The sequence below is a fragment of the Tympanuchus pallidicinctus genome, unplaced genomic scaffold (genome assembly GCF_026119805.1).
Source record: "Tympanuchus pallidicinctus isolate F22 unplaced genomic scaffold, pur_lepc_1.0 scaffold19, whole genome shotgun sequence".
NCBI classification, from domain to species: domain Eukaryota; kingdom Metazoa; phylum Chordata; class Aves; order Galliformes; family Phasianidae; genus Tympanuchus; species Tympanuchus pallidicinctus.
Genome location: NW_026294710.1, coordinates 234,220 through 258,734, shown reverse-complemented (window position 1 = coordinate 258,734; position 24,515 = coordinate 234,220). Strand labels below are relative to the sequence as shown.

At 44.4% G+C, this 24,515-nt stretch overlaps 1 protein-coding gene across 8 annotated transcripts; it reads right to left on the bottom strand.

Annotated features, from left to right (window-relative positions):
• Positions 1–894: 894 nt before the first annotated feature.
• SLC31A1 (solute carrier family 31 member 1) lies at positions 895–24,508 on the bottom strand. Of its 8 annotated transcripts, none has more exons than XM_052681260.1 (8): positions 24,406–24,460; positions 23,349–23,450; positions 20,607–20,739; positions 19,844–19,910; positions 7,684–7,836; positions 5,501–5,573; positions 4,940–5,108; positions 895–4,334 (listed from the first exon to the last, which is right to left on the bottom strand). In XM_052681260.1, exons 5-8 carry the CDS (start codon positions 7,789–7,791, stop codon positions 4,133–4,135), a joined length of 552 nt encoding a protein of 183 aa, XP_052537220.1. In that variant the 5' UTR covers positions 7,792–7,836; positions 19,844–19,910; positions 20,607–20,739; positions 23,349–23,450; positions 24,406–24,460; the 3' UTR covers positions 895–4,132. The 8 variants fall into 8 exon arrangements, with proteins under 8 accessions (XP_052537220.1, XP_052537223.1, XP_052537225.1 ...); XM_052681263.1 differs by lacking the exon at positions 24,406–24,460 and adding an exon at positions 12,262–12,323 and having other exon boundaries at positions 23,349–23,456; XM_052681265.1 differs by lacking the exons at positions 19,844–19,910; positions 20,607–20,739; positions 23,349–23,450 and adding an exon at positions 12,262–12,323 and having other exon boundaries at positions 24,406–24,421.
• Positions 24,509–24,515: the final 7 nt, after the last annotated feature.

Below are 24,515 nucleotides of genomic sequence, written 5' to 3'. Positions count from 1 at the left end.
CGCGTCTCGTCCGAGCTGTATATCCGAGGAGCGCAGTGCAGCCGCTTCCCAGCTGTCACAGCGCTGAGAAGGGACAGGAGAGCAGCAGCGCCCCACAGCTGCTGGCTGAGCTGACAGCACAATCCTGCTGTTGTGCACCACATTTCTGGTCAGGGTGGGGAAACGCGAAACTTCAAACTCTTCAAACTGTTCCTTAAACTGGAACGTCGCGATCGGGACTAAAGCAGAGCTTAACGCTGCACTGAATGATCAGGGACTGCTCTGCTGTTCAGCATTTCTAGCATGCCTCGAGTGGAGGAACAAAGGCCCTGGGTCTCCTTCGGTTGCATGGGGGAAGAAAAATCAGCGCAGTGCTTCATGTCTCACGTATGGGTGAGAATGATCCATAATAACACCGTGTTACACTGTTACGCAATTCCTTGGTGTACAAACACTAGCACTCAGCAGGTAGGCTCATTTGCACAGCTCTCTCAAGCTCACACCCTTTCACCACTCCCTCAGATCCACGCAGCAGATATGGAGAGCACTAATTCCCCTTTCCAGCTCTACTTTCCTCACGCTATGCCAAGTTTACCTGGACTGTCTCAGCTACCTCACACGCTCCCATACTAGCAGCTTCAGAGCTTCCTGCTGATGACCAGATGCTCAGGGGGTGCTGTTCCTATGATCTGCAGCCACAGGATGATGGATGCTCAGCCACTGCTGCTCACTTGCACAGTTAGTACAGGCACAGGGGAGTCATGCCAGAGAAAAGCAGCAGGAGCAGCCCATGTCAGTTCTGTGGCTGCTGGGTCTTTTGTCAGCAAAGCAGACACTTGTGGATCACTGAATGATGCTGGCCCTCACTGTAGCTGCAGTCTCTGCATTAATGATTGATTCTAAAACACACATCGATAAAATGCAATCTATTTTATTAGTTAATTATATACAGGAGATCTTTGATATGTTACTAGACAAGTTACCTTCACAAAGAGCAAGAGTAAAATCAAAAGTGACAGACCACTGTAAACAAAACTATCCATCCTTTTGGATCTGTTGGGACTGGCTCCAGATCAACTGAGAAGGCACTGGGAGAAAAACAACAGAAGCCCACAGATGAACACAGCCTGGATACCCTGTGCATTTCTTCCAAGCTGGTAATCCAGAGGCACAGCGTGTCAGGACAAAACATCAGGGTGCACGCAGAGACAGACATGGGAATCACATTCTAAGCATGCTACATATATTGGCATACAAATAGAATTTACTCGGTTCTAATAATCATTAGTCCTCATCTCCCTCCAAGCACCACTCAACACAAGTTTAGTGTAACAACAGGACAGCTTTAAATACAGCCAGCATAAAGGCCAGGACTGCATCAAACGCAGTCAGTGCAAGTCATCATCAGGGTGGCCAGGTTTTGCTCAGTTTGGGGAAGCAAACAGCAGGCTGGGCCAACAGAGCAGCTGGTGGCATCTGGTGGGCCTGAGGGAGGCTGGGGTGCAGGGAGGTACATGGCTTTTCTGGATTGTCAACAGTTACTCATCAAGAGAGAGATGATTTCAAGGGAGGATGCATGTACAATGATGCAGAAAAGCTAGCAGAATTGAACTTCTATTGTAAAAGCCACAGCTATTGCATAGTCCCCAATTTATCCTTCTCTGATTGGAATAATCAGAGAATTCAAGTCTGGACACTTGAATGCAAAAGGAAAGGTGGCTAAAAAGCTTCACTGATAGCAAGATCAAGTCAAGCATAAGTTTTATTTTAGAGAATGATATAGGAAGAGGTACATGACACACTACAGTCACACATCCCTGCAACAGCAACAGCTTGTTCAAGGAAAACCACAGACTGGTGCTGAGAACATCAGCTCTGAACTCAAACCAGATATGAGGTCTCTACAGGACAGCTCTCCCTCTTTCAGAACACAGCCAACTCCAACACTCTGCTGTGTTTCACTCACAGGCACTAAGATGTCCTCGCAGCTCACACACTGAGATTGAAGAGTCTGTATTCCACTCTCACAGAGAAATAGGATTGCTTAGAGACTCAGTTTTTTCCTTTGTGACAGATGCAGAAAAAAGAGCATCCTATGGTCTACCTATGTCCTTCTGTGGCCTGCTCTATACATAACTCCCTACAGAGATCTGGAAGAGCTTTTCCTATTTGTCAGGAGGTGTCCAGAACTTTTCTGTGAAAGCTTCTTTCACTCAGATGCAAATTTGCTACAGAAAGAAACTATAAAGCTGAGCTTGCTTTTAATTCTTCTCCTTTGTTCAGTATTTGCACTGCCCAAAGAAAACAAGGCAGACAATTAAATGCCTGGGGCCACCCACAGGAAGGCTAACTTGAGGCGGTGCAATTCAAGAGCTGAGCAGGATGCCCAGCAGCAGCAGCCACAGATTTCCTGCTGCCTTGCAAAGAAATTAGGCTCCACTGGTGGCAGCAGGAGCAGCACAGACAGAAGGCTGGGCCTGGCTGCATAAGGCACACAGGCTAAAGGAGCCTAAACCCCTCTTCACAAAGGTCAGCTTTCCTTACTCTGCTGCTGGTAACAGTGTGACTAGTAGCACCTTCAGAGAAAAGAACTGCTACTGCGTGTGCCCAGACACTTAAAAGGATTTCCTGTTCTCACATGGCACATCCTAGTTATCAGTCCAAGTGGTGCCTGTTTTGCCTTAGCCATCTAAAAAATACCAGTATCCCCTTTTCTGCCATTTACAGGCAGAAATTGGACATCCTGGACAGAAGAGTCTTCTGCTTTGCACTCTAACTTTCTGCAACACGAGCAGTTTAACAACTAAGTGCTAAAACAAAACTGCTCCCAAAGCAATTTCTGGGCCTCACCCATCCAGAAAGTTACCCTGGTTTGCCTGTGAAATGTGTATAAAGCTCATAGCCTAAACGGAAAGTTCTTGACTGTGCTACTACAAGTGCCCACCATTGGTACTGTCAACTCTTGCACCTCCGAGCTAACAAAGTCACAGCATGATTACTAAGGAGTCATTTACTTTTGACATTAATTTTTTTTTTAAATCAGCCCGAGCAACTCCAAATTAACTGAATTAACAAAGGACTGCTGTAGTCCCAATGTTTCTTTCTTCTCTTCCCCAAATTTCTCTCTTACAGGAACACAGTTATTTTATTTCACTCATTTTACTCAAGAAACACCCTGTTACGACATTTTAGCTTTTAGTGTAATTAAATTAATATTTATCTCTTGCTTCATTTACAGAATTAGTATTAGTAAGCTAGAAGTCTAGCTCTAGACACATTCAGGTGCAACCGAACCTGAAGTTAATACAGGTTCATTGGTCTATTTAAAATCTTCTTGCCCTGTAAATATGCAATTTTTGTCCTGCACCTACCCCATACATTGCAACGATTCAGATGTGAAAGCAGCCAAACTGAAATGTTAGCACTTGAAGCTGAGTAAAACCACTGAGTAAAATGCATCTGAAATCTAGCAACATTCATACTGTGGTGGGCTTGGAGGACAGACTCATCTCAACCCTCCAGAGCACAGGGCTCACATACTTCTGTCCAAGTTCTCACTCGCTGGAACAGACCTGAGTGTGTCTGATGAGCAGCACGTCTTCCTCTGCAAACCTCTGTGTTAGAAGGTGTCATTGGCCCCAAAAGCCACAATGGCAGGGAGATCTCCACTGGCACTGTGTACATATTAAACTAATATTATATATTATTATATTATTAATATGTAATATTAAACTAGGCTACAAAATAGCCATTTGCACACATTGGCTCCATTGGTGATGCCCATTTTTAACTGCTGTTCATAAAATCCTCACAGACAAGCATTTACAATTTAGAATAAAATGTTTCTTTTTTAAAAAAAAAAAAGAAAAAAAAAAAAAAAGAATAAACTCTACATTTCTGCCATGGCATAATCTGAGACTAAAGCAAATCCTATCCAAGGACAGCTAATGTGGGACTCCTGAGCTGCCCACCTGCAGCATGGGGGTCTTGCATATCCCAGTTTCTCACATCCCTGCACCCCAGCTAGGAACCTGTGGTGAACTCCAGCAGACGTTTGTTATGTCTTTTCTTTCAGCTTAGGATGATCCAGTCTTCATGATGGCTGCATTTTAAGAGAGCAGTGGGATGGAGGGGCTTCTGGGCAGTTCCAGTATTAATGGCAGTGCTCAGTGATATCCACAACAACTGCCTTTTTCCAACTGAAGAAGAAATAACCCATCCCTGCCCCTGCTGCCACGGCTATGCAGAGGTATCCGTTGTATGTCATGAAGATCAGCATAAGAAAGTAACTGACCACGACTTGAATGATGTGCAGTACAGTCTGTAGGAGGTGAGGGAAGCTCAGCATCTGCTGCCTGAGAACACAAAACCCAAAGAACAGTGAGCATCCATTCATGAGACACAGAATGCAAATTCCTTATGAGAAAACTTAGCTCTTGGGCTAATGAGATGCCAAGGTGGGTGTGAAATGGCAGAGAAGATAAAGCAGTCTGGACAAGTTGCAACATGCATTTTTCACTCGTAACTGTGTTTTTCTCCACAAAGCTTATCAACAGTAAGGGAAATTCAGCATTCACTGTGATGACAAAACTTTTAGCTGAGAAACAAAACTTCTAAAGTTTATCTTTCCCTTCATAAATAAGCAGAGTGGGTTTTTTTTGTTTTGTTTTTTCCTGAGTAGATGCTGTCAACAGGAGAATTGTAAGTATTTTCTGCCCGTCACTAGTGATAACACCCAAATTCTGTTCCTAGGACTCCCCAAAATGTATTCTTTAAAAGCTCATCTGGCTCCTTGCCACTTTCCCTGTTTTGTCCTCCATCCTGGGCAGCCAAGCAGTTCAAGCAACATCCAAGCCTGAATGTAATTTACTTTGCAGAGAGCATAAAGTTTGTTCTGTCCCAGTTTTTTCCCTTCTCAGGTGCTGAGGAGATTTGTCTTAGGAGGAAGCTAGATTCTTACCCAACAGTTTTGTGTGTCTCCATCAGGATGGTGCCATTGGGACCTGGCACTGGCATGGAGTTGTAGCGAATGCTGACCTGGGATTTGCGGAGCAGACACTCCCGGGCAATCTTAAGGCCTTCATAGAACATGGCTAGGAAGAAGACGGCCACAAAAGCACCAGCCATTTCTGACAAAAGAGGAAGTGTTATTCTATCTGTGCAACAGAAGAGGTTTGCTTCGGAATATGTCAGAAAAGACACCATGTGATTCAACAACCATGCCACACTGCAGTTCATAGCTGGGCACCAGGCATACACATGCAGATGGGAAAAGTGAGTTTAACCCACACACTAACTGGAATTTCACCCATTAATTGAAACTAGAACCACTTCAGCTAGGAAGACAAGTCAAACTCTGGAACTACCTAAAACACCTTCCTTTTTTTCCCCCAACCCGTACCATTTAGAACAGATTTGTTGCAGCATGTGTGGATATTTTTCACATAACAAGGTAATTCCAGCAACATTCAAATGTAATTGCAATTATTTTATTTGGAACGGACAAAGCAGTGTCACTAACCTCCAGGAGTATTGATTGTAAGACCAGAAAACAGCAAGGGCACATTCTCGTAGCTGAAGTGGAAAGTCATCGCCTGCCCAAGACACAGAGAACATACAGATGAGCCTGAATAGCTCATGCTGAGATGGAGCTCACAAAAATACAGCAAAGGTTATTGCTGCTATGACAAGAATTTAAATCATTTCAGCTGGTCTCAAGACTGACTTGAAGAACAGACACAGCACAGGAATGGCTGAAGACACTGCAGTTTCTAGTTCTAGTGGGAAGCTCTTTTAGGTAGTGCCCTGGGCAGTAGGCATGTTCCTCCAAGGTACCTGCTATAGAAAAGAGCCTTCTCTTTGCTTTTTAAGCTCATTTTCTCCTCAGAACAGCAGTATTCAGGAGTTGGGAATGTCATTGTGGAGCTCAACCTTGCCTTTCCACGACTTCTCACTGGCTGGCGTGCAGAGCAGTTCTCCAGCAGCTTCACATAAGCTCACACAGATAAGGGCTTGGACAGCTCACTGCTGGCCTGTTCCTGCACTGTGCCAGCAGACTATCATCTCTCCATGGAAACCCTCAACACCTTATGGGAGAAGGAGAGGCCTAAATAAAGGGACAGTAATTAGTAAAAAACATAAAAAGCGGGATCAGAGCCACCCCTGGGTGAAAATAAGTATTCCTGAACCCAGCCAGAGAATACTATGAGAAGGGGGGATGCAATTCCAGGTCAGCCACAGTCCATATAATCTTCCCATCTGGGTAAATACACTGCAGCTCAGCACGTCTTGAGGACAATAGACATTCATCACCCCAGTGCAGAAGTGACTATAAAACAACCATTTCTTTAATCACTTAAATATTTTTCACGAAAAGAAAAAAGCTCACAAAAAAGTGTGACAGCCCAGGTGCACAAACAGCGCAGCTGAAGCGCAGCTTGTGACTCGGTGCCAGTGAGGAATGGAAATATGCAAACATTAATGTGTCCATTCGATGATTTAGGATGCTGCACCTATTTACTTCCTTCCCTCTCCATTTTATGAGCAATGTCAACTCAAAATCTTATGTGCTTGATCAGAATTTTCAGTTGCAGTCAGGGTCCAGCAATTATCCATTGAAGATACACACCTAACACTTGTAAAGAACTGCTCAGAAGTTAACAGACTGAAGAATGCCAGTACGTAGCTGTGAGACTGCGTGGTGAGCTTCTTGAGGAGCTCTTGAGACTCTTCCAGAGGAGCCACCAGTGATGATGCAAGTCCCTCCAGCACTACTGGACTCTGCACAGGACCACGCTCACAAAGAGGAAGGATGCTCTAATCCTTTCCTCTCTTCCTATGATATGCTTGCAATAGAAGAAGCAACTGTGCTTCTCTTTGGGACATACGACTGGCAAGCAAACTTCAAATGAAGGTTTACAAAGTATATTTTGGAGCATGTTCTCTTTTTAAGTTGAAATGCACACTCTCTCCCCTCCCTTTGGAGCTTAAGCCATGTTTTAATAATCTCAGACTCACTCCAAAGATATTTTAAAAAGGGAGATAGTTGAAAAAGTACCTAGAACTTTTTCATTGGCACAGATCCTACAGTCACCTCCATGGGAACTCCAGCATCTCTGCAAAGCTTTAGTAATGCCAGCATGCACAAGTCTGAACTTGCTTAAATCAAAGTCAGCTAGAGCAGCAGGACTCAGGACCAACACACCCTTAATGCCAATGTGGCAGAGAGCCCTGAAGCACTTTGCTCCACAAGCCCAGCAGGTGCTACAGTTCAGGAGAAAAAGGGCAGGGAGTTTTTTTGCCTGCAGGTCAACACAATCCATTACAACAACGTGCATTCCTCTCAGTGCTGGTTAAGGCTTTTACTAATAGCCCAGGCAAACTCCGTCCATCTCCTTTTCTTGCAGGAAAATGTTTGCTTTGTTCTGCTGTTAGTTTGCTAGAGAGCAGATCCCAGACTGGCTGCTAGAAAGGTTTTCGCTGAAAAGCATTTGTCGTAGGATCCCAGTTCTGAAATACATCTCATGTTGCACAGCACTTCCTACTACTCCTTCACCATCAAAGAACCACAACAGGGCTTGTGTTTAACTGGATTGATTCATGCTTTTCACATCTAAGTTAAATTCCCAATTCTGAATAGCAAGACAAGTTACCCTGAACCACAAACAAGTAAAAGCTTGAGGTTAATGCTGACTAACCACTTACCATCATCATCATCCCAGATCCATGACCACCTCCCGGAGACGCTGTGGAATGGTGATGTTCAGGATGTGTGGTCGGCAACGTGGAGCTGTTCATCATGTGGTGAGACATCTTTATTGCAGAGGCATTCAAAAAGGCACGTCGAAAAATGGGACCCTGAAAAACAAAGGGGAAAAATCTAATAGGAAGCAACACTTGTCTAAGCAGAGTATGGTTTCTTTGCTGCTATGGAAAGAGAAAATACTCTAAGCCATCAAGATATTGCCTAAGAACTACTGCCTAGGAATAAATTTCTGGAGCACCCCCTTGGTCCTGGACTACAACTAGAGAACATACAGCAAAGCAAGCAGGACAATATAAAGGAGGTGTGTCCCTTGCAGCTTTACAGCACTGTGCTGCTGCACCATCCTAAACATTCTTGCCAGAAAAACAGCCTAATGTGATTGAGGTAGCACAAGGGGACAAGTGCTCAGCACAAAGGAACATTTCTTATCTGTCAGAAGAAAAAAACCCTGTCTCTTCTCAATTGCAGTCGTGCAAATGGCAAAAAATATCTCAAGCACCATTTTAAATTGCATATACTAAAGGATCAGGTTACAGTATTTCTCTTAATTGACAGTTATGCCTTTTATTGGGAACATGTTTAACAAAGAAATTATGTTAGGTGGTACAAGACCTACAGCCAGGCAAAGGTCTGCAACAGCCAGAGGCAATCCAATTGCATTTCCATGAGCTTTACTTTGTCACATCTCCCCTCTAATCACATTACACACAATGAGAGAAACACTCAGAAGGCTGACAGTCTAAATCCCTTATCAGGTTACTGCAAATCAGGTACATCTGGACATACTACATCAAAAATAAAAGCACGCCAAGAGGTGCCCATGGCTTCTCAGTCTGCACCCCAGCACAACCTGAGATGGATAACCTGTAATGATTCCTGGTGTGAAGTGAAAGTTCTTCAGGTAGAAACAGCAACAGGAAAAACAATGTGGGAACACCAGTCAGTCCTGAAACAGCACATTCATCATAGTGACAGAAAGTGCAGGTCAGACATCACTGAAGGTAAGTACTGACACTGCTGTACTGGACCCTGTCTGGAACTCCATGTGCCCTCCCAGCACAGATCACAGGTAAAATCAAATGAAATCATAAAGTACAGATACATTGTCTGATTAAGTTGTTATTAAACAAAAAAAAAAAAAAAAAGAGGAGAGAGATAAGATGGACTCTAGTCCTAGAGAAATGATCTCTGCAGAGAAAAGAGCATCGTAACTAAAAGACACTGGGTGTCTGAACAGATAAGTTCAGACTGAGAATACAAAGTGAAACTCTAGAAAAGGTTTCCAAACTGAAAGCAGTGTTAGCAAACGAAAAACCCAAACAGCAAGGAGCTGCCAGTGGAACTGGTTCAGTCTGTGACAGTGACCTTACAACAGATCTGTGTAGGAATCGCTGGGGACTCAGGACAGTTGACGTGTCCCTGCAGAGCAGAAGGGACAGGAGGTGGCCTCCAAAGGCTTCGGAGTTAAAGAGCCATGAGAGAAGCTGAAGATTTGAGGAGAACAAGGAAGCTATGTTAACAGTGCAGGAAGCAAGAGAAAGAACTAAGACTCCTTGCAAACACTAGCATTGATGAATGGAATTAGGCACCTGTTTGCATTCAAGTCAGCTAGTATTAGCTGTATCCACAATAGGTGGCTCAGGTATTTTCTGCATCTCTGTGCAGATAATGTTTGCAGCATATCTCTTACTGCATCAGGCTCCTTCACAACAACTTGCTTGGAAAGTTACCTCATAGTCTATTGGTCCTGCCTAAAAGCAGAATGTATTCCCTGTCCATACTTCTGCTAACATCTTGTACCTATTATCATCTCTAATCTCTACTTAGACATTAAGACCAGAAAAACAGCCCAGAAAAATGTTCAGGAGGAGGAAAAAAAAAAAGAAAAAAAATAGACAAATGCAATAAACAGCTCACCTGACACAGATAAGCATTACCTAAGGACACCAGAGCAAACAGCACAAATTTCACATAGCAAAGCTTTTAAGATCCCATTTTTTTTTCCTGAGACCAAATGCTCAAGAGCTAGAACTGAAGTTCCAAAATACAAACAGCTGGAAAAAGAATCATCTGCCAAGATACACAGGCTTCAAAACATCTTCTGCAGCAGAGAAGGAAGAGCAGCCAACATGGTTTAAATTGTGAGATCAAAGATAAGTCCCATGAGAGGAATGAAGTAAACCAAGAACTTCCCCTCTCCTCTGGCCCAAATCTCTCTTCCCTCTTCTTTCAGTTGACTGACCCACAGCTTCTGCTTTGGCTGTTACACGCTCTCACTGATGACTACAGTCCAGTTTTATTATTCATTCATTTCAGAATGTTACGCTTCTTTCCAACTCCACAGGTTCCACAGAAGCTATTTCTTACCAGGCTAAAAACTCCCTTTGTGGTTGGTTTCTGTCCAGTTTTTCCCAATTTACTGTCACTGGTCTTCAGAAAAGGAAAAACAACATGTGCCTTCTCTAAATATTTACGGAATACTAGCCTTACCAACAAGGGCAGCATTCACATGTGGCTGGGCAGGGTCCTGTACAGCTTAGAAAGGCCATGCTTGATGCTCACCAGCATAGCAACTTTCCACACTGGGGCTCTGACACCAAATCCATCTCCCTGCTGCAGTTACCTACCACTGAAAGACACGTTGTGAGATACTGAAAAGCATGGGAATTAAGTAATGTAAGAGAAAATAACCTACACCGAGACACTGCAGCCATTTTTTTCTGCTACCTGTTCTGATAACAGGACAAAAACAATGTTTAAAACTAAATCATGTCCAGTGGAGTAACCCAGTGAGTTACAGTCTGGCAGGTCTCTAACTGTATCTTGGGGTAAAAAACAGTATCTGGGACAGCAGGAAGAACAGATTAAAGGCAAATATTTCAAGTTACAAAGCTCTGGTTTGCTTTAGCAGAGAGGAGCTGACTGACAGGAGCTGTGCTGGCCATGAAACAAAGTCACCATTTTTTACCTAGTCGACTCCAGAACTGGGAAGAAAAAAAAAAACCCACAAACATGCAAGTTTCTATTGCAGCAAATTCTCTAAATAGGTTTAAGTCTTGTGCAAACTCAACATTTCAGCATTAGGTATTTTTGTCTGAATAGATGACTTGATCTCTCGACTGCTGCCTGTTTCATGTTCGCACAGAAGGAAAGAGGCACTGGGGCGGGCTCCTGAGCACCCTGGCCAGGGGACCTGGATCAGACAGAGGCTGCACCAGGCTCCAGCATTTCTCAGTGTTTGCACACCTGAAGGGTGCAGACCATATGGTACACCTGCCTCGGTGCTGCACTGTAACCAGGGACACTCGCACACAAAGATTTCTTTTCACTTTGCAGTAATCTACTGCATAAGAGAACAAACAGGGTGGGACAGGGCAAAAGAATGAGGAAATTCTTCCCGGGATTTCTTTCCCTCTGGGCGCTGTTGTCTCAAACCAGAGAAGCCACAGCCTCCATTTTGTGACCCCTCTGGTTCTCAGGGAAAACAGCCAAATCCAGAGCTCTGTGCAGGACTTGTGCTGCTTTGAGCTGGTAGACCTCAGCACATAGGTTGAGATTCGTACCCCCAACTGCAATGCCACCTTCACAGCTCAGCAAACCAGTATGATTTAGGAGAATTCTGCAGACAGGAGCAGGATCTAGCAATAACAAACTATCAGCTCAGGTTCAGCATCAGAACTAACTTTCACCCATTGCAAACATTTCTCCAGTTTCATGCACACAGGGAAGCCACGGTAACAGCTTCAGGGAATGCAAAAATGAAGGAAAGATAGGGATCTTGTGCCAGTACACAATAGAAACAGGGTAAAAAAGCTGGACCAGATGAGATGCCAAACATAAAGCCGCCTTCTGAAGCAGGTCTCAGCCATAAGACAACTGCCATTATATACACTCTATGATAGGTTCCCAACCTACTGTGGCTTTGCTCTGGAGTTAATCCAGAATTCTGCCAAATTTTAGTATAATCATCAAGTCATATTTTTCCACGGTAAACTGCCTTCCAGCTACCCAAAGGTGATGCAGCTTTTAATAAGAAACACAAGACATGCAGAAACAGGACAGACCGTGGGAAGGGTCTGCCAAGCTCCCAGAAAGCTTTACAAGCCAGCTCAGCCTGAAATTCAACACACAGAGCTTCCTTAGAGTAAGATTCAAAAGGAACGAAGCCACTTTCCAAAGCAGAAGTCTAATAGGATTAACGATGGAGCCCTAGATGAATACATAGATGAATTTTGCTCACTACAGCAGCAAACTCTTCCCTTCAAATCAGTGCCCTCTCCTTCCCACGCCAGTTCTGAAAAAGGAAGAAATAAAACTAATTCCACTGGCTTTGCCCAAGAGGACTTGAATCTCCAAATAACACCTCTCCAGCTTCCCTCACACCAGTGAGTTGTTCAGCAGAGTGCTGGCTGCAGGGGCTCCCTGCAGCAGCAGCACACAGGACAGCCCTGCCGATCAGCTGGCTCTGCGTAGAAGCCTCCGGATTCCTGCTGCTCCTCTGCTGGAGTGATTCTTACCTAACGTATCTCCAACAGTGTTTCCGATAGTGAGAAGTGGGCCAGGGGGTCCTTCTCTCCTTCTGAACAAGAAGTGAAAAATATCTGGTAAGCTATACTGACAATTAAAATGAAAACACTCTAGAGAAATCCAAGGGAAGAATATTAAAAGCAGCAAGTTGGAAAGGCAAAGATCTCTTGCTTGCACATCACGTAGTGCCCAGTCCTGCACGACACAAAGGAATGCTACTTATGAAAGACGTAAGTAATGGAAAAAGCAGCCCAAAGTTATCAGTGCTCTACTCACAGCAGTCCGGCTGGCAGACTAGTTGAGTTACCCTAGCTCTGAGCTCACAGCCTCAAGCCCAATTTTTTCTTTCCCCCCAATGCAGTAAGCAGAGGTGGGAGGGGAAGCAGAGCATCTGCAGACGCTACAGCACCGCTCCCTGGCTCTGCCCGTGGCCTTCACTGAATGGCCCAAGCTTGCTGTAAGACCTAAGCACTGCTTGCAGTCAATTCCATTTCCTGGCAACCTGGACAACTTTAACCACTTCCTTTCCTAATTTGTGGACCTACTGCTCCTCCTTCAGGATCTCAGGCTTCACTTCAGAGCTGCTCAGAGGCACATCTGAGGAACACACAAATTCAACCTGTTGGTACTACAAGGGAATTCAGCAACACCAGACAGAGCCCTCCTGTGCCAAGCTGTATGGGCACGCTTTAAAGATTGCTCTTTAGAATACACTGTGCCTTACAGACACAGAGGCAGAGGGCACGTTCCCCCTGTAAGCTTTAGAAGTTGTCTGGCTTGAGTGCAGGATATGGTGGGCAAACATCACCAGCAGCACGCTGTGTTCATCCTCAAAAGAAGAATGTGAAGCACAACGGGGTTGCAGGCAGTGAGGATGTTACCAGGAGATGCAATCAAATGAGTAGCACATGGGGACCGGGTCTTGGCAGCTATTACACACAACACAAGTGGCATAACGGGAGAAAGCCATATGCAAGAATTAATCCTCTCATCACCTCCATCAAAGGCCCCAGGCTGGAACTACTGCTGCCCAGCCAGGGATGCTGACGGTGCAAAATAGATCACATAGCATCTCAGAATCACTATCATTCCTAAATCATGCATAAGACTGACTTTTTGTCCAGGCTAAGAGATGTCCTTTTCTTAAGAGCACGCCAACGAACTCTGATCTGAGGGTGAACAAAGCGTATGCTGCCCACGCTAGGAGGTCTGAGGGTGAGAGATAAGCTGAGGCTCTTTGCAGAAGGCCAGATCCCAGGGCTGGGGGCAATACTCTGCAAGTACGGGCAACTTCCTCAGTGCTTGGGGAGCTTTAGGGGTGCCCATGGGTCTTGACAAAGATCCCAAAAGAGCCATGCCAAATGGAGTCATTTCGCTGTTTCTGTTTTCTCACACTTCATTTGAGCTGCACAGCCCAGCCCTTCAGGGCTCCTGGCTGCCACTGTTTCTTTGGATTTTACTTCCCAACTCCTTATGTTTTTCTCCCCACAAGCTGCACTTGTACCAATATATACTTGTCCTTCCCATTTTAAGGATGGTTTTTTCCCAAGAAACAGACTACACCCTCCTCAAGAAATTATCACTTCACACTCCTGCATGTAGCAAAAACTGGCAGTCCAACTTCAGAGCATAGATTCCATCTGAGATGCTGCCTCACGCAGGAGTTGCACAACGTTTGGTAGCTCACAGCAGTTACATCCATTAGTCAACTTTTAATGAAGACTAACAGAAGCTGACAAAAATATCAATGTGAGTCCTTTTGTACTGAACCAAAGCAAGACTCAGATACACAACTAAGGTTAAAATGGACTGCATTCACCCAGCATGATCCCTGACACTGGAGGAGGGGACAGAGCTCTTCCGCCTAACACAGCTACAGCCATGTCCCTCGCAGGGAGTTTATTTTCATAGCAAACTTGTCTGGGCACCTTCTGTTAGAGACTGCTTGATCTGCTTAGGAGGTCATTCCTAATCTTCCAGCTTATGTAGCCTCCCCAGGGAATCTCTGCATCTTTGAACACGAAAAAGAAAAAAAATCTCAGGACAGACTGTTCTTTACAGGACAATGCACTGAACTTTGTGAAGCAGAATATCATGCCAGCCCATGTCATTACTAACGGGCCCAATGAAGTGGAAGGCTGCAGAAACAACTCTGCATAGCAAAATTGCAGCTATAAAACCAACAATAGTGGAGGAAAAGCTACTAAATGCTGGCAAGAGATCTTACAGATGGAAAAAATAATGTTGAGCTGGGGAGGCTGAATAACAGAGGGACTCCTCTCCAGACAAACCTCTTGTCCAGCTATGCTGAAACTACAAGAGATGGAAAAGCTATAAACAATGGATGCTCATAAGGAGTGTGGCAAAACTGGAAAGTTTAACATTCTCCTAGCTGCAACCTCACTTCCATAAGAAAAGCCTGACATTTACTGCCCAGGCTCAAGCACCTGTAATATACAGAAACTTCCCGTCAGCACCCAAACGTGGTCCTCACAAAGGGTCCCAAACCACATTTCCTTTGCTGGTGTTGGCCACCTCTCAACCCTCACCAAGTTAAGATTACTTAAATTAAGATTACTTAAATTAAATGCCCACTACACCATGGGGATTCACCACCTCCACCTGCTTCCCAAGCTGCCTTTCCTTCTGCAGGACCTAAGGGAACAACACAGTCTCTCCAGCACACTGTGCTGGAAGTGAAAATGTTTTTGAAGTTGTGCCACTGGCTTCTGGGCACACAATACAGCAGTGAGTACATCTGACTTGACCACTGTCATGCCGCTGCAAGCAGAGCCCAGTTCTGGCACTACAAATACAAAAGCAAAGGATGTGCCACTAAAAGTGCCACTAGAATTGGATTTGGCAGCTCCTGTGAACACCATAGGATATACACGCTTGCAAAATACACCTCAGTACTTGCCTTGTCCACAGGTGCTGGTTTTGCAGATGCTGCTGAGCGCACATCTGCCACAAAAGGTTGGCCTGAGGGAGGTATTTTTGGGTGATGGACAGATACTGAAAGCTGTCAGGGGCTGATGATGGCTGATGACACATGCATGCATGGTTCTTATTCACACAAAGGACAGCCATGAAGGATATACTGAACATGTTTTGGAGAAACAGGTGTTAGAAACATGTACTGAACAGAGTGTTCTAATACACCAGCTATAACCTCCCTGAGGTCATATTACCTGTTTTATCATATTATCTCCCTGATAAAACACAAATACTTTTAACCTGAGGGATGTTAAATTAACCTAGAGTCCCACTGGGACTTTTTTAAGGAACTGAGCACATTCCAACCATGGCCTGCTTTGACAATTACAAGCTAAGCAAATCAAACGTGCAGTTCAGGAAACAAACATAGCTCTCCTGGCCCACAGCCACCCACCTGCTGACCAGAAGCAGACCAGAACAGACATGTCAGCCACACACTGTTGTTTCACTGCTAATGTACGCCAACAAATGCCTCACTATTCAGAGAAGGTGAGATGCTACATCAGTGGAGAGTGTATCTGAACAGTGACAAAGGTGCTACTAATTAAAAGGGAAGCAGGATCTCTTCAACACTCAGATCTGCCCATCTCTGAGCACAACAAAACCTTCTTCTTTGCTCACATTCCTGTTGCAGCTTAGATAGAGGAGCACTCAACTCCAGTGAGCTCCTCTCACAAGTCAAGGAGACCCACATGCCAACCAGGTGCCAAAGCTTGCTCTGAAGGTCTGCAGCACGCTGAGGATTTCTGCACTCACCACAAACAGCTTCTTCCCTTTTGTATTTGCAGTATTTCCCCCCTGCTTGTTTTCATTTCTGTCTTTCTTCCATCACTGACCTTTCATATCATGTACTTGCTACTCTGCACTGCTGCTTCCTTTCCTTCCCATCCAGCTGGATGAGGCAGCTGTCTCCTGCTTCCTGCCACCCAAAGAGAATGGACGTTTGTTGGAAGAGCAGAATTGAGGCACCTCAGAAGACACCAGGCCTGAGGAGCACAGCTCCCAAAGTAAAGGAGATGCCATACAATAGCTCTGTCGCTCATCTGGATGCGCTTACAGGATTGGAAATGCTAAAAACTGACAGAGGATGCTACGATACCACTTCTTTATAAAAGGGCTCTCAGAAAAGCATGTCAAACATCAAAACTCCTTACAGTGAACAGCAGCATGAATGCAGAGCTAGTGCTAACAAGTTTCCATCAAAGGCAGTTCCAGGAGGCATCTAGAGAAGAACCTCTTCAGCACTGCATGTCTAAGATTTCTGAAGCAATTACCCTGAGCTTGCAGTCTGGCAGGTTGCTTTATCACAGCTCCATCTCTTCTCCTGCGATTATCAAGGGCACGGAGCAGGAGTGCAGTAATTGGTCCTCAGCTCTCAGCACACCTAGTACTCAGCACCCTGGAACAGAAACCTGAGGACCTTACCTGCCCCCAGCAACTGTGCTGTATTTAAGCAGAGATAAGGCAGGATGGCTTCAATCCCAATGGTCCAACAGGACTTGCTGGGATGCCAGAACATCCCAGCACAATCTTACTGTGTACAATGTTCAGTCAGGACTCCTTTGCTGATAATTTCATAGTGCTTCTTTGTCAGCTGAAGAGAGCAGCGTAGCCTCCTTGCTCTCAGCAGAAAGAAACGAGGCAGTAACTGGGAAGAGGTGGAAAGGATAGAAAAGAAGTTCTTTGTGACCTGCATTTTCCAAGATTACGTAACTTCGTGAATAAATAGATACTTCCTTATGCTCGGCAGTGATGTTACACAACTGAGTGCAGGAGTGGTGACCACTGAGATGGAACACATCCTGCTGCTTCTCCCGTGCTGAGGAACTGAAGCACTGCAGAGCCCTGAGCCTTGCAATACACTCCAAAAATCTTTTCAACCTAAAAAAAAAACCAACATCTGTATTTGAAAGTTTATCCTAAAGGAGATATTGGGCAACTTCTGCTTCCTCAGAAAATCTCTATCTCTGAAGAAGCTCATATTCAACTTCTCCTCCTATTTTATATGTCCTCATCAAGCACAGATTCTTCTACCTACAACAGACTTTTTACATATATACATAATGAAGGCAAAATTTCAGTCTGAAAAAGACAATCAACAAATCAAAAGCACTTTTGTGTATGACTTTCTCCACCATGCTCACGAACTCAGCAAACACATTCCTGCAGGTTCAAGCCACCTGCAGTACTGATAGGACAGCTTGCCTCATGCAGAAAAGGTGTCCTTGCTGAGAGGGTAGGGAGTAATATTTTTGTTTGTAACCATTCAGTGGCCACACGCAGAGGCAATCCATCTACATGGAACAATAGACAAGATACTTCCAAGACGATATCTGATAAACCACTGCTGTGTAGCTTGATAAAGTGAGAAGGGCCACATCTGTATAAATACCATAAACAGCTCTGACCAGAGTTGGCTCAAATGGCACCTTCTGGCCTTAAATCCTGCAAGACTGAAAAGTAATCTTCGGAGACACAGAATGAAACTAGGAGCCAACAACACATTCTCAAGCAAACAACATTTTCTACAGTTGCAAAAATGCAGTGTGACTCAACATGCCCTAAAAGAGCTTTAGCTGGCCTTTCATACAGGCAAAAAACCACAGATGCTATCCAGTGAGATCATAAATAACTGTTTCATGGAGATGGAACTAATGCAGAGAGAGAAAAAAATAAAACAGCGACATAAAGGAGAGCCATCAACACGATTCAGAAGACTGACAGACCTTCTTCTGCTTGGCCTTACTGTTCCTAATGTTGTATCTGGAGAATTTGTAGTTAGCAATTTTGGTAACAGAACTGCTGAGGTCTAGGAGACCTCCTGAGATCACCCAGTCTAACTTCACTGATCGAGCAGGCTCAGCAAGAGCAGGTTGCCTGGTCAGCACCTTACTGCCAACTAAGCACAACAGCTACATGTAGTTTGATGTCCTGTACGTGTGAAGGACCTGTCTGTTCTTGTAGAGATGATGTGGAGCTGCTGTGTACTCTGGAGAGCAAAAGCCATCATTTATGGACCTGGATCCAGATCTGTAGCGTAACTAAAAAGCTCCCTTTGTTGAACATTTCACTCTGGGAGTCCTTTGGCAGAGAAATCTTCCCTCCAGTGAATTCAGGCAATGTCTAATGAGCTGTGGTAACAAAGACAGTTTTAATTTAATGGATCAACTAAGCCATAGACACAAATGTGCACATGTAGAAAATAAGCTTTTTTCTCCTTTGGCTGCTTTTCACCATTGTATCCTAAATTAGCCCAGGAAAAAACAAGTCACACGAGTTCTAAACTGGCCTTCAGGTATGTTTTAGATCTGGAAAAGAAAACCACCATCCAAAAATCTCTGTTAATCCAATTTTGGAATCCATTCCACATGTATGATATGAAACATATTGATCTAAGCAAGTCATACACGCTCCTCCATCTCCAGTAATGTCACATGCTCATCACGGAGCAACACCTTCATCATGCATCAGCTTCTACCACACATGAGAGCTTCCTTGAACAAAAATCCCAGGAGCACATTTCACTCGAATTTCTCCTCCCTTTCTTCTCACAGTGGCTGTTCATTTACAAACAGGTATGGGCCCCTGTGCACACACAGCACTACAGGGCGGCCACTCAACCACCCTCCTTCCCTGGAGCTGTCCGTTCTGGGCTGTGCCAGGCTTTGCTGCACTGTTGATGTCAGCTCACATGGGAACACACTTGGATTTCCAAGCCAGGCATGTCACAGTCACCTTTTAAATGTGGGCTTTTCACTAATGGCTTAATGGTTTGCAAAAGGGACTTTTAGAAAAACACTGTTTTCCCTATTTACAGGAGTACAGTGCATGCCTGTTCACTTAACTCTGCATCACCACCTATGCCATAAAACAAAAGAACAAAGAAACAAATTCTCTTGTGCCTCGATTGTTTGTAATACCAGTTTAAGAAGCCTAAAGCTGTTTCTGAGCAAAATGCAAGGTAGAATATAAGTCATCATCAGCAAAATCCATTCTGCAGTGTTTTGAGTTAAGTCCAGGACGTCAATCCGTGTTTCAGCAGATGGTTAAAGGCTAAAACACGTATCTCCAGAGGCACTTTTCTACTTTTGCTCTCTGATCTCAGATAACAGCAAGAGTATGGCACATGTGGCACACAGTCATGCCAATACCTGTAAGGGTTCAGAGGACAAATTCATAGCTATAGTCCATAGAACAGCCTACCTCTACGTGTTCACTTTGGAAGAGGCAAAAATACAATCCTATGTTCAGTTGTTTTCACCTCAGTAAGAGAGATCTCCTGCAATATCAAGAAACAGGAAACGGAATGAAGCCATTCTCTGGGAAGGAACTTGCCTCTGGAAGAGTGAAGTAGTCTTGATCTCATTACGCTCTTCTGACAAGATTACCTCTAGGGTATGGATAGCCATCAACAGATGTTTGACCCCAGCTCTGCGTGACAATAAACCATGCTGGAAAAAAGCCTTAAACACTGCCTTTTTCATCTAGCTTTCAAGCTCTTGGACTGCCAGAGAGATGCTAATCCAAAGCAGAAATGATTCAGAACTTAAAAAAAAATAAAGTCTAAGTACTTACTATTCCAGAGACAGATTTTCCATCTACTGTCTCCAGGCGAGCAGACTTCTCCAAACAGGCTACAATCCTGAGACAGACCAAAGTTTCTAAACTTTGAGATAATGCTGACAAGCAGAACGAATATCATTATCTGTATCAAAGGCTAATCATTAACTACTGCTCAGATTTAACCGTGATCACTTTTACTCCTCTTTAAGCCCGTTTATTGCCCAACTTGTAACCTATTTCGAACCAGATCTACCACCTGTAATCTACTTATTGGAAAATATTTCTATTAAGCCTTTCCTACGTATTCAGAACAGGGATGAGCACTGAAGCTGCAGGGTCTTTGGCTACATTCTACCATGGCTGAAACCATCCTCACAAAATATTGACAATTCCTATTGTTACAGCCAAAGATTTCATATGACTCAAAATAAATATTTACTGCTTGGCCTATGCAGCCTGCAGAAGACAGAGGCCAACTATGTCAGGACCAAAGGAAGGGCTGGGATGCTCACATAAAGCTCCACAGTAAAGGTAAAGACCTTTGCAAAGATTCGTGGAGATTTTAGAACTCCCTGGCCTTACTAGATTGATTCAGCATGATGCAGAGATGACTTTTAAACACACTGCACACAACACATTTCAAATTTTAATTTCTCTGTCCAAGAAATCAGTGTTTTGCTTGTTTTTGGACAGTACAACAGAGTACAACAGAGTTTCATTTCATTTCATTTCATTTCATTTCATTTCATTTCATTTCATTTCATTTCATACTGACCCCACTCTGAAGAAATGTGAAGTTTTCAGAACAGCAGGTCAATTTTCAGGGATGTGGTGGGGTGGTAAAAGATTACAATATTCAGAGAATATTCAATGACGTGTTTCAGTCAAATCCTGACTCTTCAGCTTCTCTGCAATTGATATGAAAGTAATAATGTGAAAAAGTTCCACTAAGTCTAGCAGTACTGTGCTCTGCAATACAGATGCTTTTAATGCAGGGACATTGGCTTCAAGTAAGATCAAATTCAAGCACTGCATGAAAAGGAATCCGGTGGTATGCAGCACACATGATCCTACTCTCGTGATGTACTGGAGAGTTTTACTTAATTCAGCAAACTAAGAATAGTCACAAGACTGCCAAAAGATGCTTTTGAGCCATTGTGTATTCTGACTGTTCTGCTTATCACTAAGAAAAAGTCTTAGCCTTTATTATGTGTATAGCAGGGTATTTTATAACCAAGGATGTTCATGCCCTGCACGATGAAGGTAGTACAACACTGGCTTCACAAATACAACCAACATCAGGAACTTTCTTTCCTTTAACTTGTTTAGGCTTCGATTTGTCACTTTCTGTAACATTTCTCCAGTATCCTCCAGTCTCACCTGACATCACCTTAAACACTACAACAATTCAGTACTTCCTTGTGAGATAATGCCTTATGCCAGGTTCATGGTGGTAACTTGATTTGCATAAAACTCTGCAGGCAGAGAACATGGAAAGCATGACTCAGTCTCTTGTCAAGTTCATTCAGTCAGGAGTGCAGACAAACAAGGGGACCATAAAACAGAAAAAAAAACAGAACAATGCTTAAGGCAAATTTTACTTCCATAATATCCTATGGCTGGGCGTGTTCCTCAGGAGCCTGCACTGCTTCTTCCCTTATCACTTTGATGTCCAAGGGTTGGCTTACCACACTGGAAACACAAAGGGTATCTTGTTGCCCTCCCATGGAGCACTGCATGTCAGTGCTGCTGCTTTGCTTCCTGAGGGCTGGAGGAGAATGAGCCGGGATCATCTGCCTGCTGGGCTTTCAGCCTGCTCTCCATTTGTTAGTGTTTTTCTTTCCCAAGTAAAGGACGCAAGTTTGAAAATGCAAGCAAGCTGTGACAATATGTTGTCAAATCTCTATAGTACAAAGACTTTCAGAGCAGGAAAAGATTAGGTGAGGTATGAACTGCTTAATCAGATCCCTGGCTCTCAGCACTGCCTCTATCCAAACACAATATGCAGGAACCCAGCCAGGAGCTACACAGCCATGCTGTGCTGTGCGCTGAGGCCAGGCACTCAGCACACACCAAGACAGCGAAAAGCTTCTCAGGTTGTCCCACACCAAGCTCATCAACAGCAGATGAGAAGCAGTCTGGGTCATAGGGACAAGTACTCCACATAAGGCTGAAGCCTTCCACCACGTGGCTCTGCCTTCCAGACAGCTGCTTCCCCGTGCTCCCAGAGCAGCAAGCTAGCTGGCAGGCTGACAAGCATCAGCTTGTACTGTGAGGAAGCGCGCTGCATCACTGAGGTGGCCTGAAAGTATTTTATAATCCCACAAATCCAAGTCCAGTTAAATTATCTATAATCTGAAGAAAAGCCTTGAAGCGTATTTACTATACACACTCTCTCCCCCAAGAGGAGATGCATTAAGTCTTCAAAAAAGAAAAAAAGCTAAGACTGTCAGGCCTTCTCTTACCCAAAAGATCAGCTAAAGGTATTGTTAAGGTCATTTTCCAAGCTCATAAATCTTGATCAGAGGAAAGATATTTGAATCTTTGATAACTGACAAGCATGCACAGGAAAAGAAGGCTCTGTAATGCCATGCAGTTCTCCCAGGGTTCATGGGAGAGCACTTGGTGCATTCAATGCCAGCTGTAGAACAGTTACATCCTTTTTCTCCCATCTTCTCAGGCCTGATATCAGGATTTGCTGAGCATCCACTAAGGACATTAGATCTCAGTCACTTGCTCATTTTGGCCTGTGACCCAGAACTATCACTGCCATATTAACGTAGACAAGAGTCAGAACAAACTCTGCATGCACACAGAGCTTTTTAAACAGCTTAAAAATGACTTTCACATCTGTGACATAAGAAAAAAAAAGACTGTGGGATTTTGTAATGTTATAGGCATGCAAAGTGGAAGTGCAAGAAAAAAATTTCAACATATTTTCAATATAAGCAATCACTCTAACTAGCAGTCACAGCTGCTCAGGGGACAGCATTCTCACTGATGTGAACTGGTGGAAAGAAACCTACATCTGAATCTGTAGGAACAGAGAGGAAAGACAAGAGAGAGATTTAATCACAGCCTCCCCCTCTAGATTGGCTTCCAGAACAGAAAAGGCAACTTCCAGAATAAAAAGAAATGAAAGGTTTTAGAAAGTTAATCTGCAGTGCAACAAAACAGAAGGTTAATTAGTTTACAGTAACTACTTTCATTATTCTTCGCATTACAGGATTCTGGCTTTTAGCCAAAGAAAAGGTTAATGAAAAAATCATTGGTCTCAAGTACCCTAGGATTTGATTGGGGACATTTAAGAAAATAGGACTGAAGCAAAAGGCAGCGGAGTAGACTACTAATGCTGGCTCTTTTAGGAGGAAAAAACAAAACAAAAAAAACTAGATTGAGTCTTTTTCTCTAAGGAAAAATTGCTAAGATTGCAAATGATTTCTTGACAGATCTCTGGAGGAGCTCACACTGGTCTGCTTCAGCTCAACTTCACAACTCTGACGCAATTTACGGCTACCTGACAGGGTGACCTTCAGACAGGCGTGGAGAAGGCAGGAATCATGGAACGGCTTAGGTTGGAAACCTGCAGACATGACACCTTCCTGCTGGGCAGCAGAGTCTTGGCAGCAAATACAGAAGTCAAAAAGGAGAGAAGAATGCATTATATTTCTTTCAAAATATATCTGTTTTGTCTCCTCTCTGACCCAACACTGACTGGTAAGCAAGAGAGCTGAAAGAAAGCTCCTCAGGGCACTGACTAAAAACTGTGTGAACATGGCTGTTCTTCTCTTTCATTTACACCAGAGGACTGTTAAAGATTAGTATTCTCAGCAGCTTCCCTTCCCGGGCATGAAGCTTTTGTTCAGAAAAAGCGTGTCCCAATAATCCAAAACGTGAAGCTGTTCTGCAAGCAGAGAAAGTGAGAACGGAAAAAAACTCCTCCGAACCCCTTCCTGCCCCTGCACCGCAGAACTGCTGGCAGGAACTTCACCTTAAAGCAGAAGTGACTCAAAAATCTTAACTCTTCTAGCATTATTTTATTACTTCGATTTCGACTGTTTTTTTTTTTTGTTGTTTTTTTTCCATTGTGGGAAGGAGCAGAGGAAGAAAAGCTTTAACAGATTTTAGCGCACATGACAGAAAGCTGTGGCTGCGTGTCATTTCCTAGAGCTGGATTAAACGCACCCTGCCAAGAGGACAGAAACGAGGGGCAAAGGCACAAACCCCCTCTCCACAGAACCACATCTGCTGAGGGAGCTCCTGCCGCCAGCGATGCTTCTTTTCAACAGAAACGTGGGTTTGTCCCGTTGCGAGTTTCACTCCAAAACATCCACTCTCTGCTCTGACAAAGCGACGGGTCACCCAAACGCCATGCGGGGCTGCGCACTGTCGCTCCGCTCAATCCCTACCCCCGCCTCCCTGCCCGCAGCCCTCAGTGAGCCCCCTCTGCTCCGAGGCCCCGCGGTTGCGCAGGCTCTGCCAGGCGCCAGCAGCAAAATCCCACCATCCCCTCAAGCAGGGGAGCTCTGAGGGGGGGGAGAAAGGGCGCGAAACGGTCCCGCGCTGTCACTCACCTCGAGACTGCCACGAGGCTGTCCACTAACCCCGCCCCCGGAGTCGTCCCCCCCCCAAGCCCCGCCCCTTGAACATGGCCGCTAGGCCCCACCCCGGACGTGACGCTAAG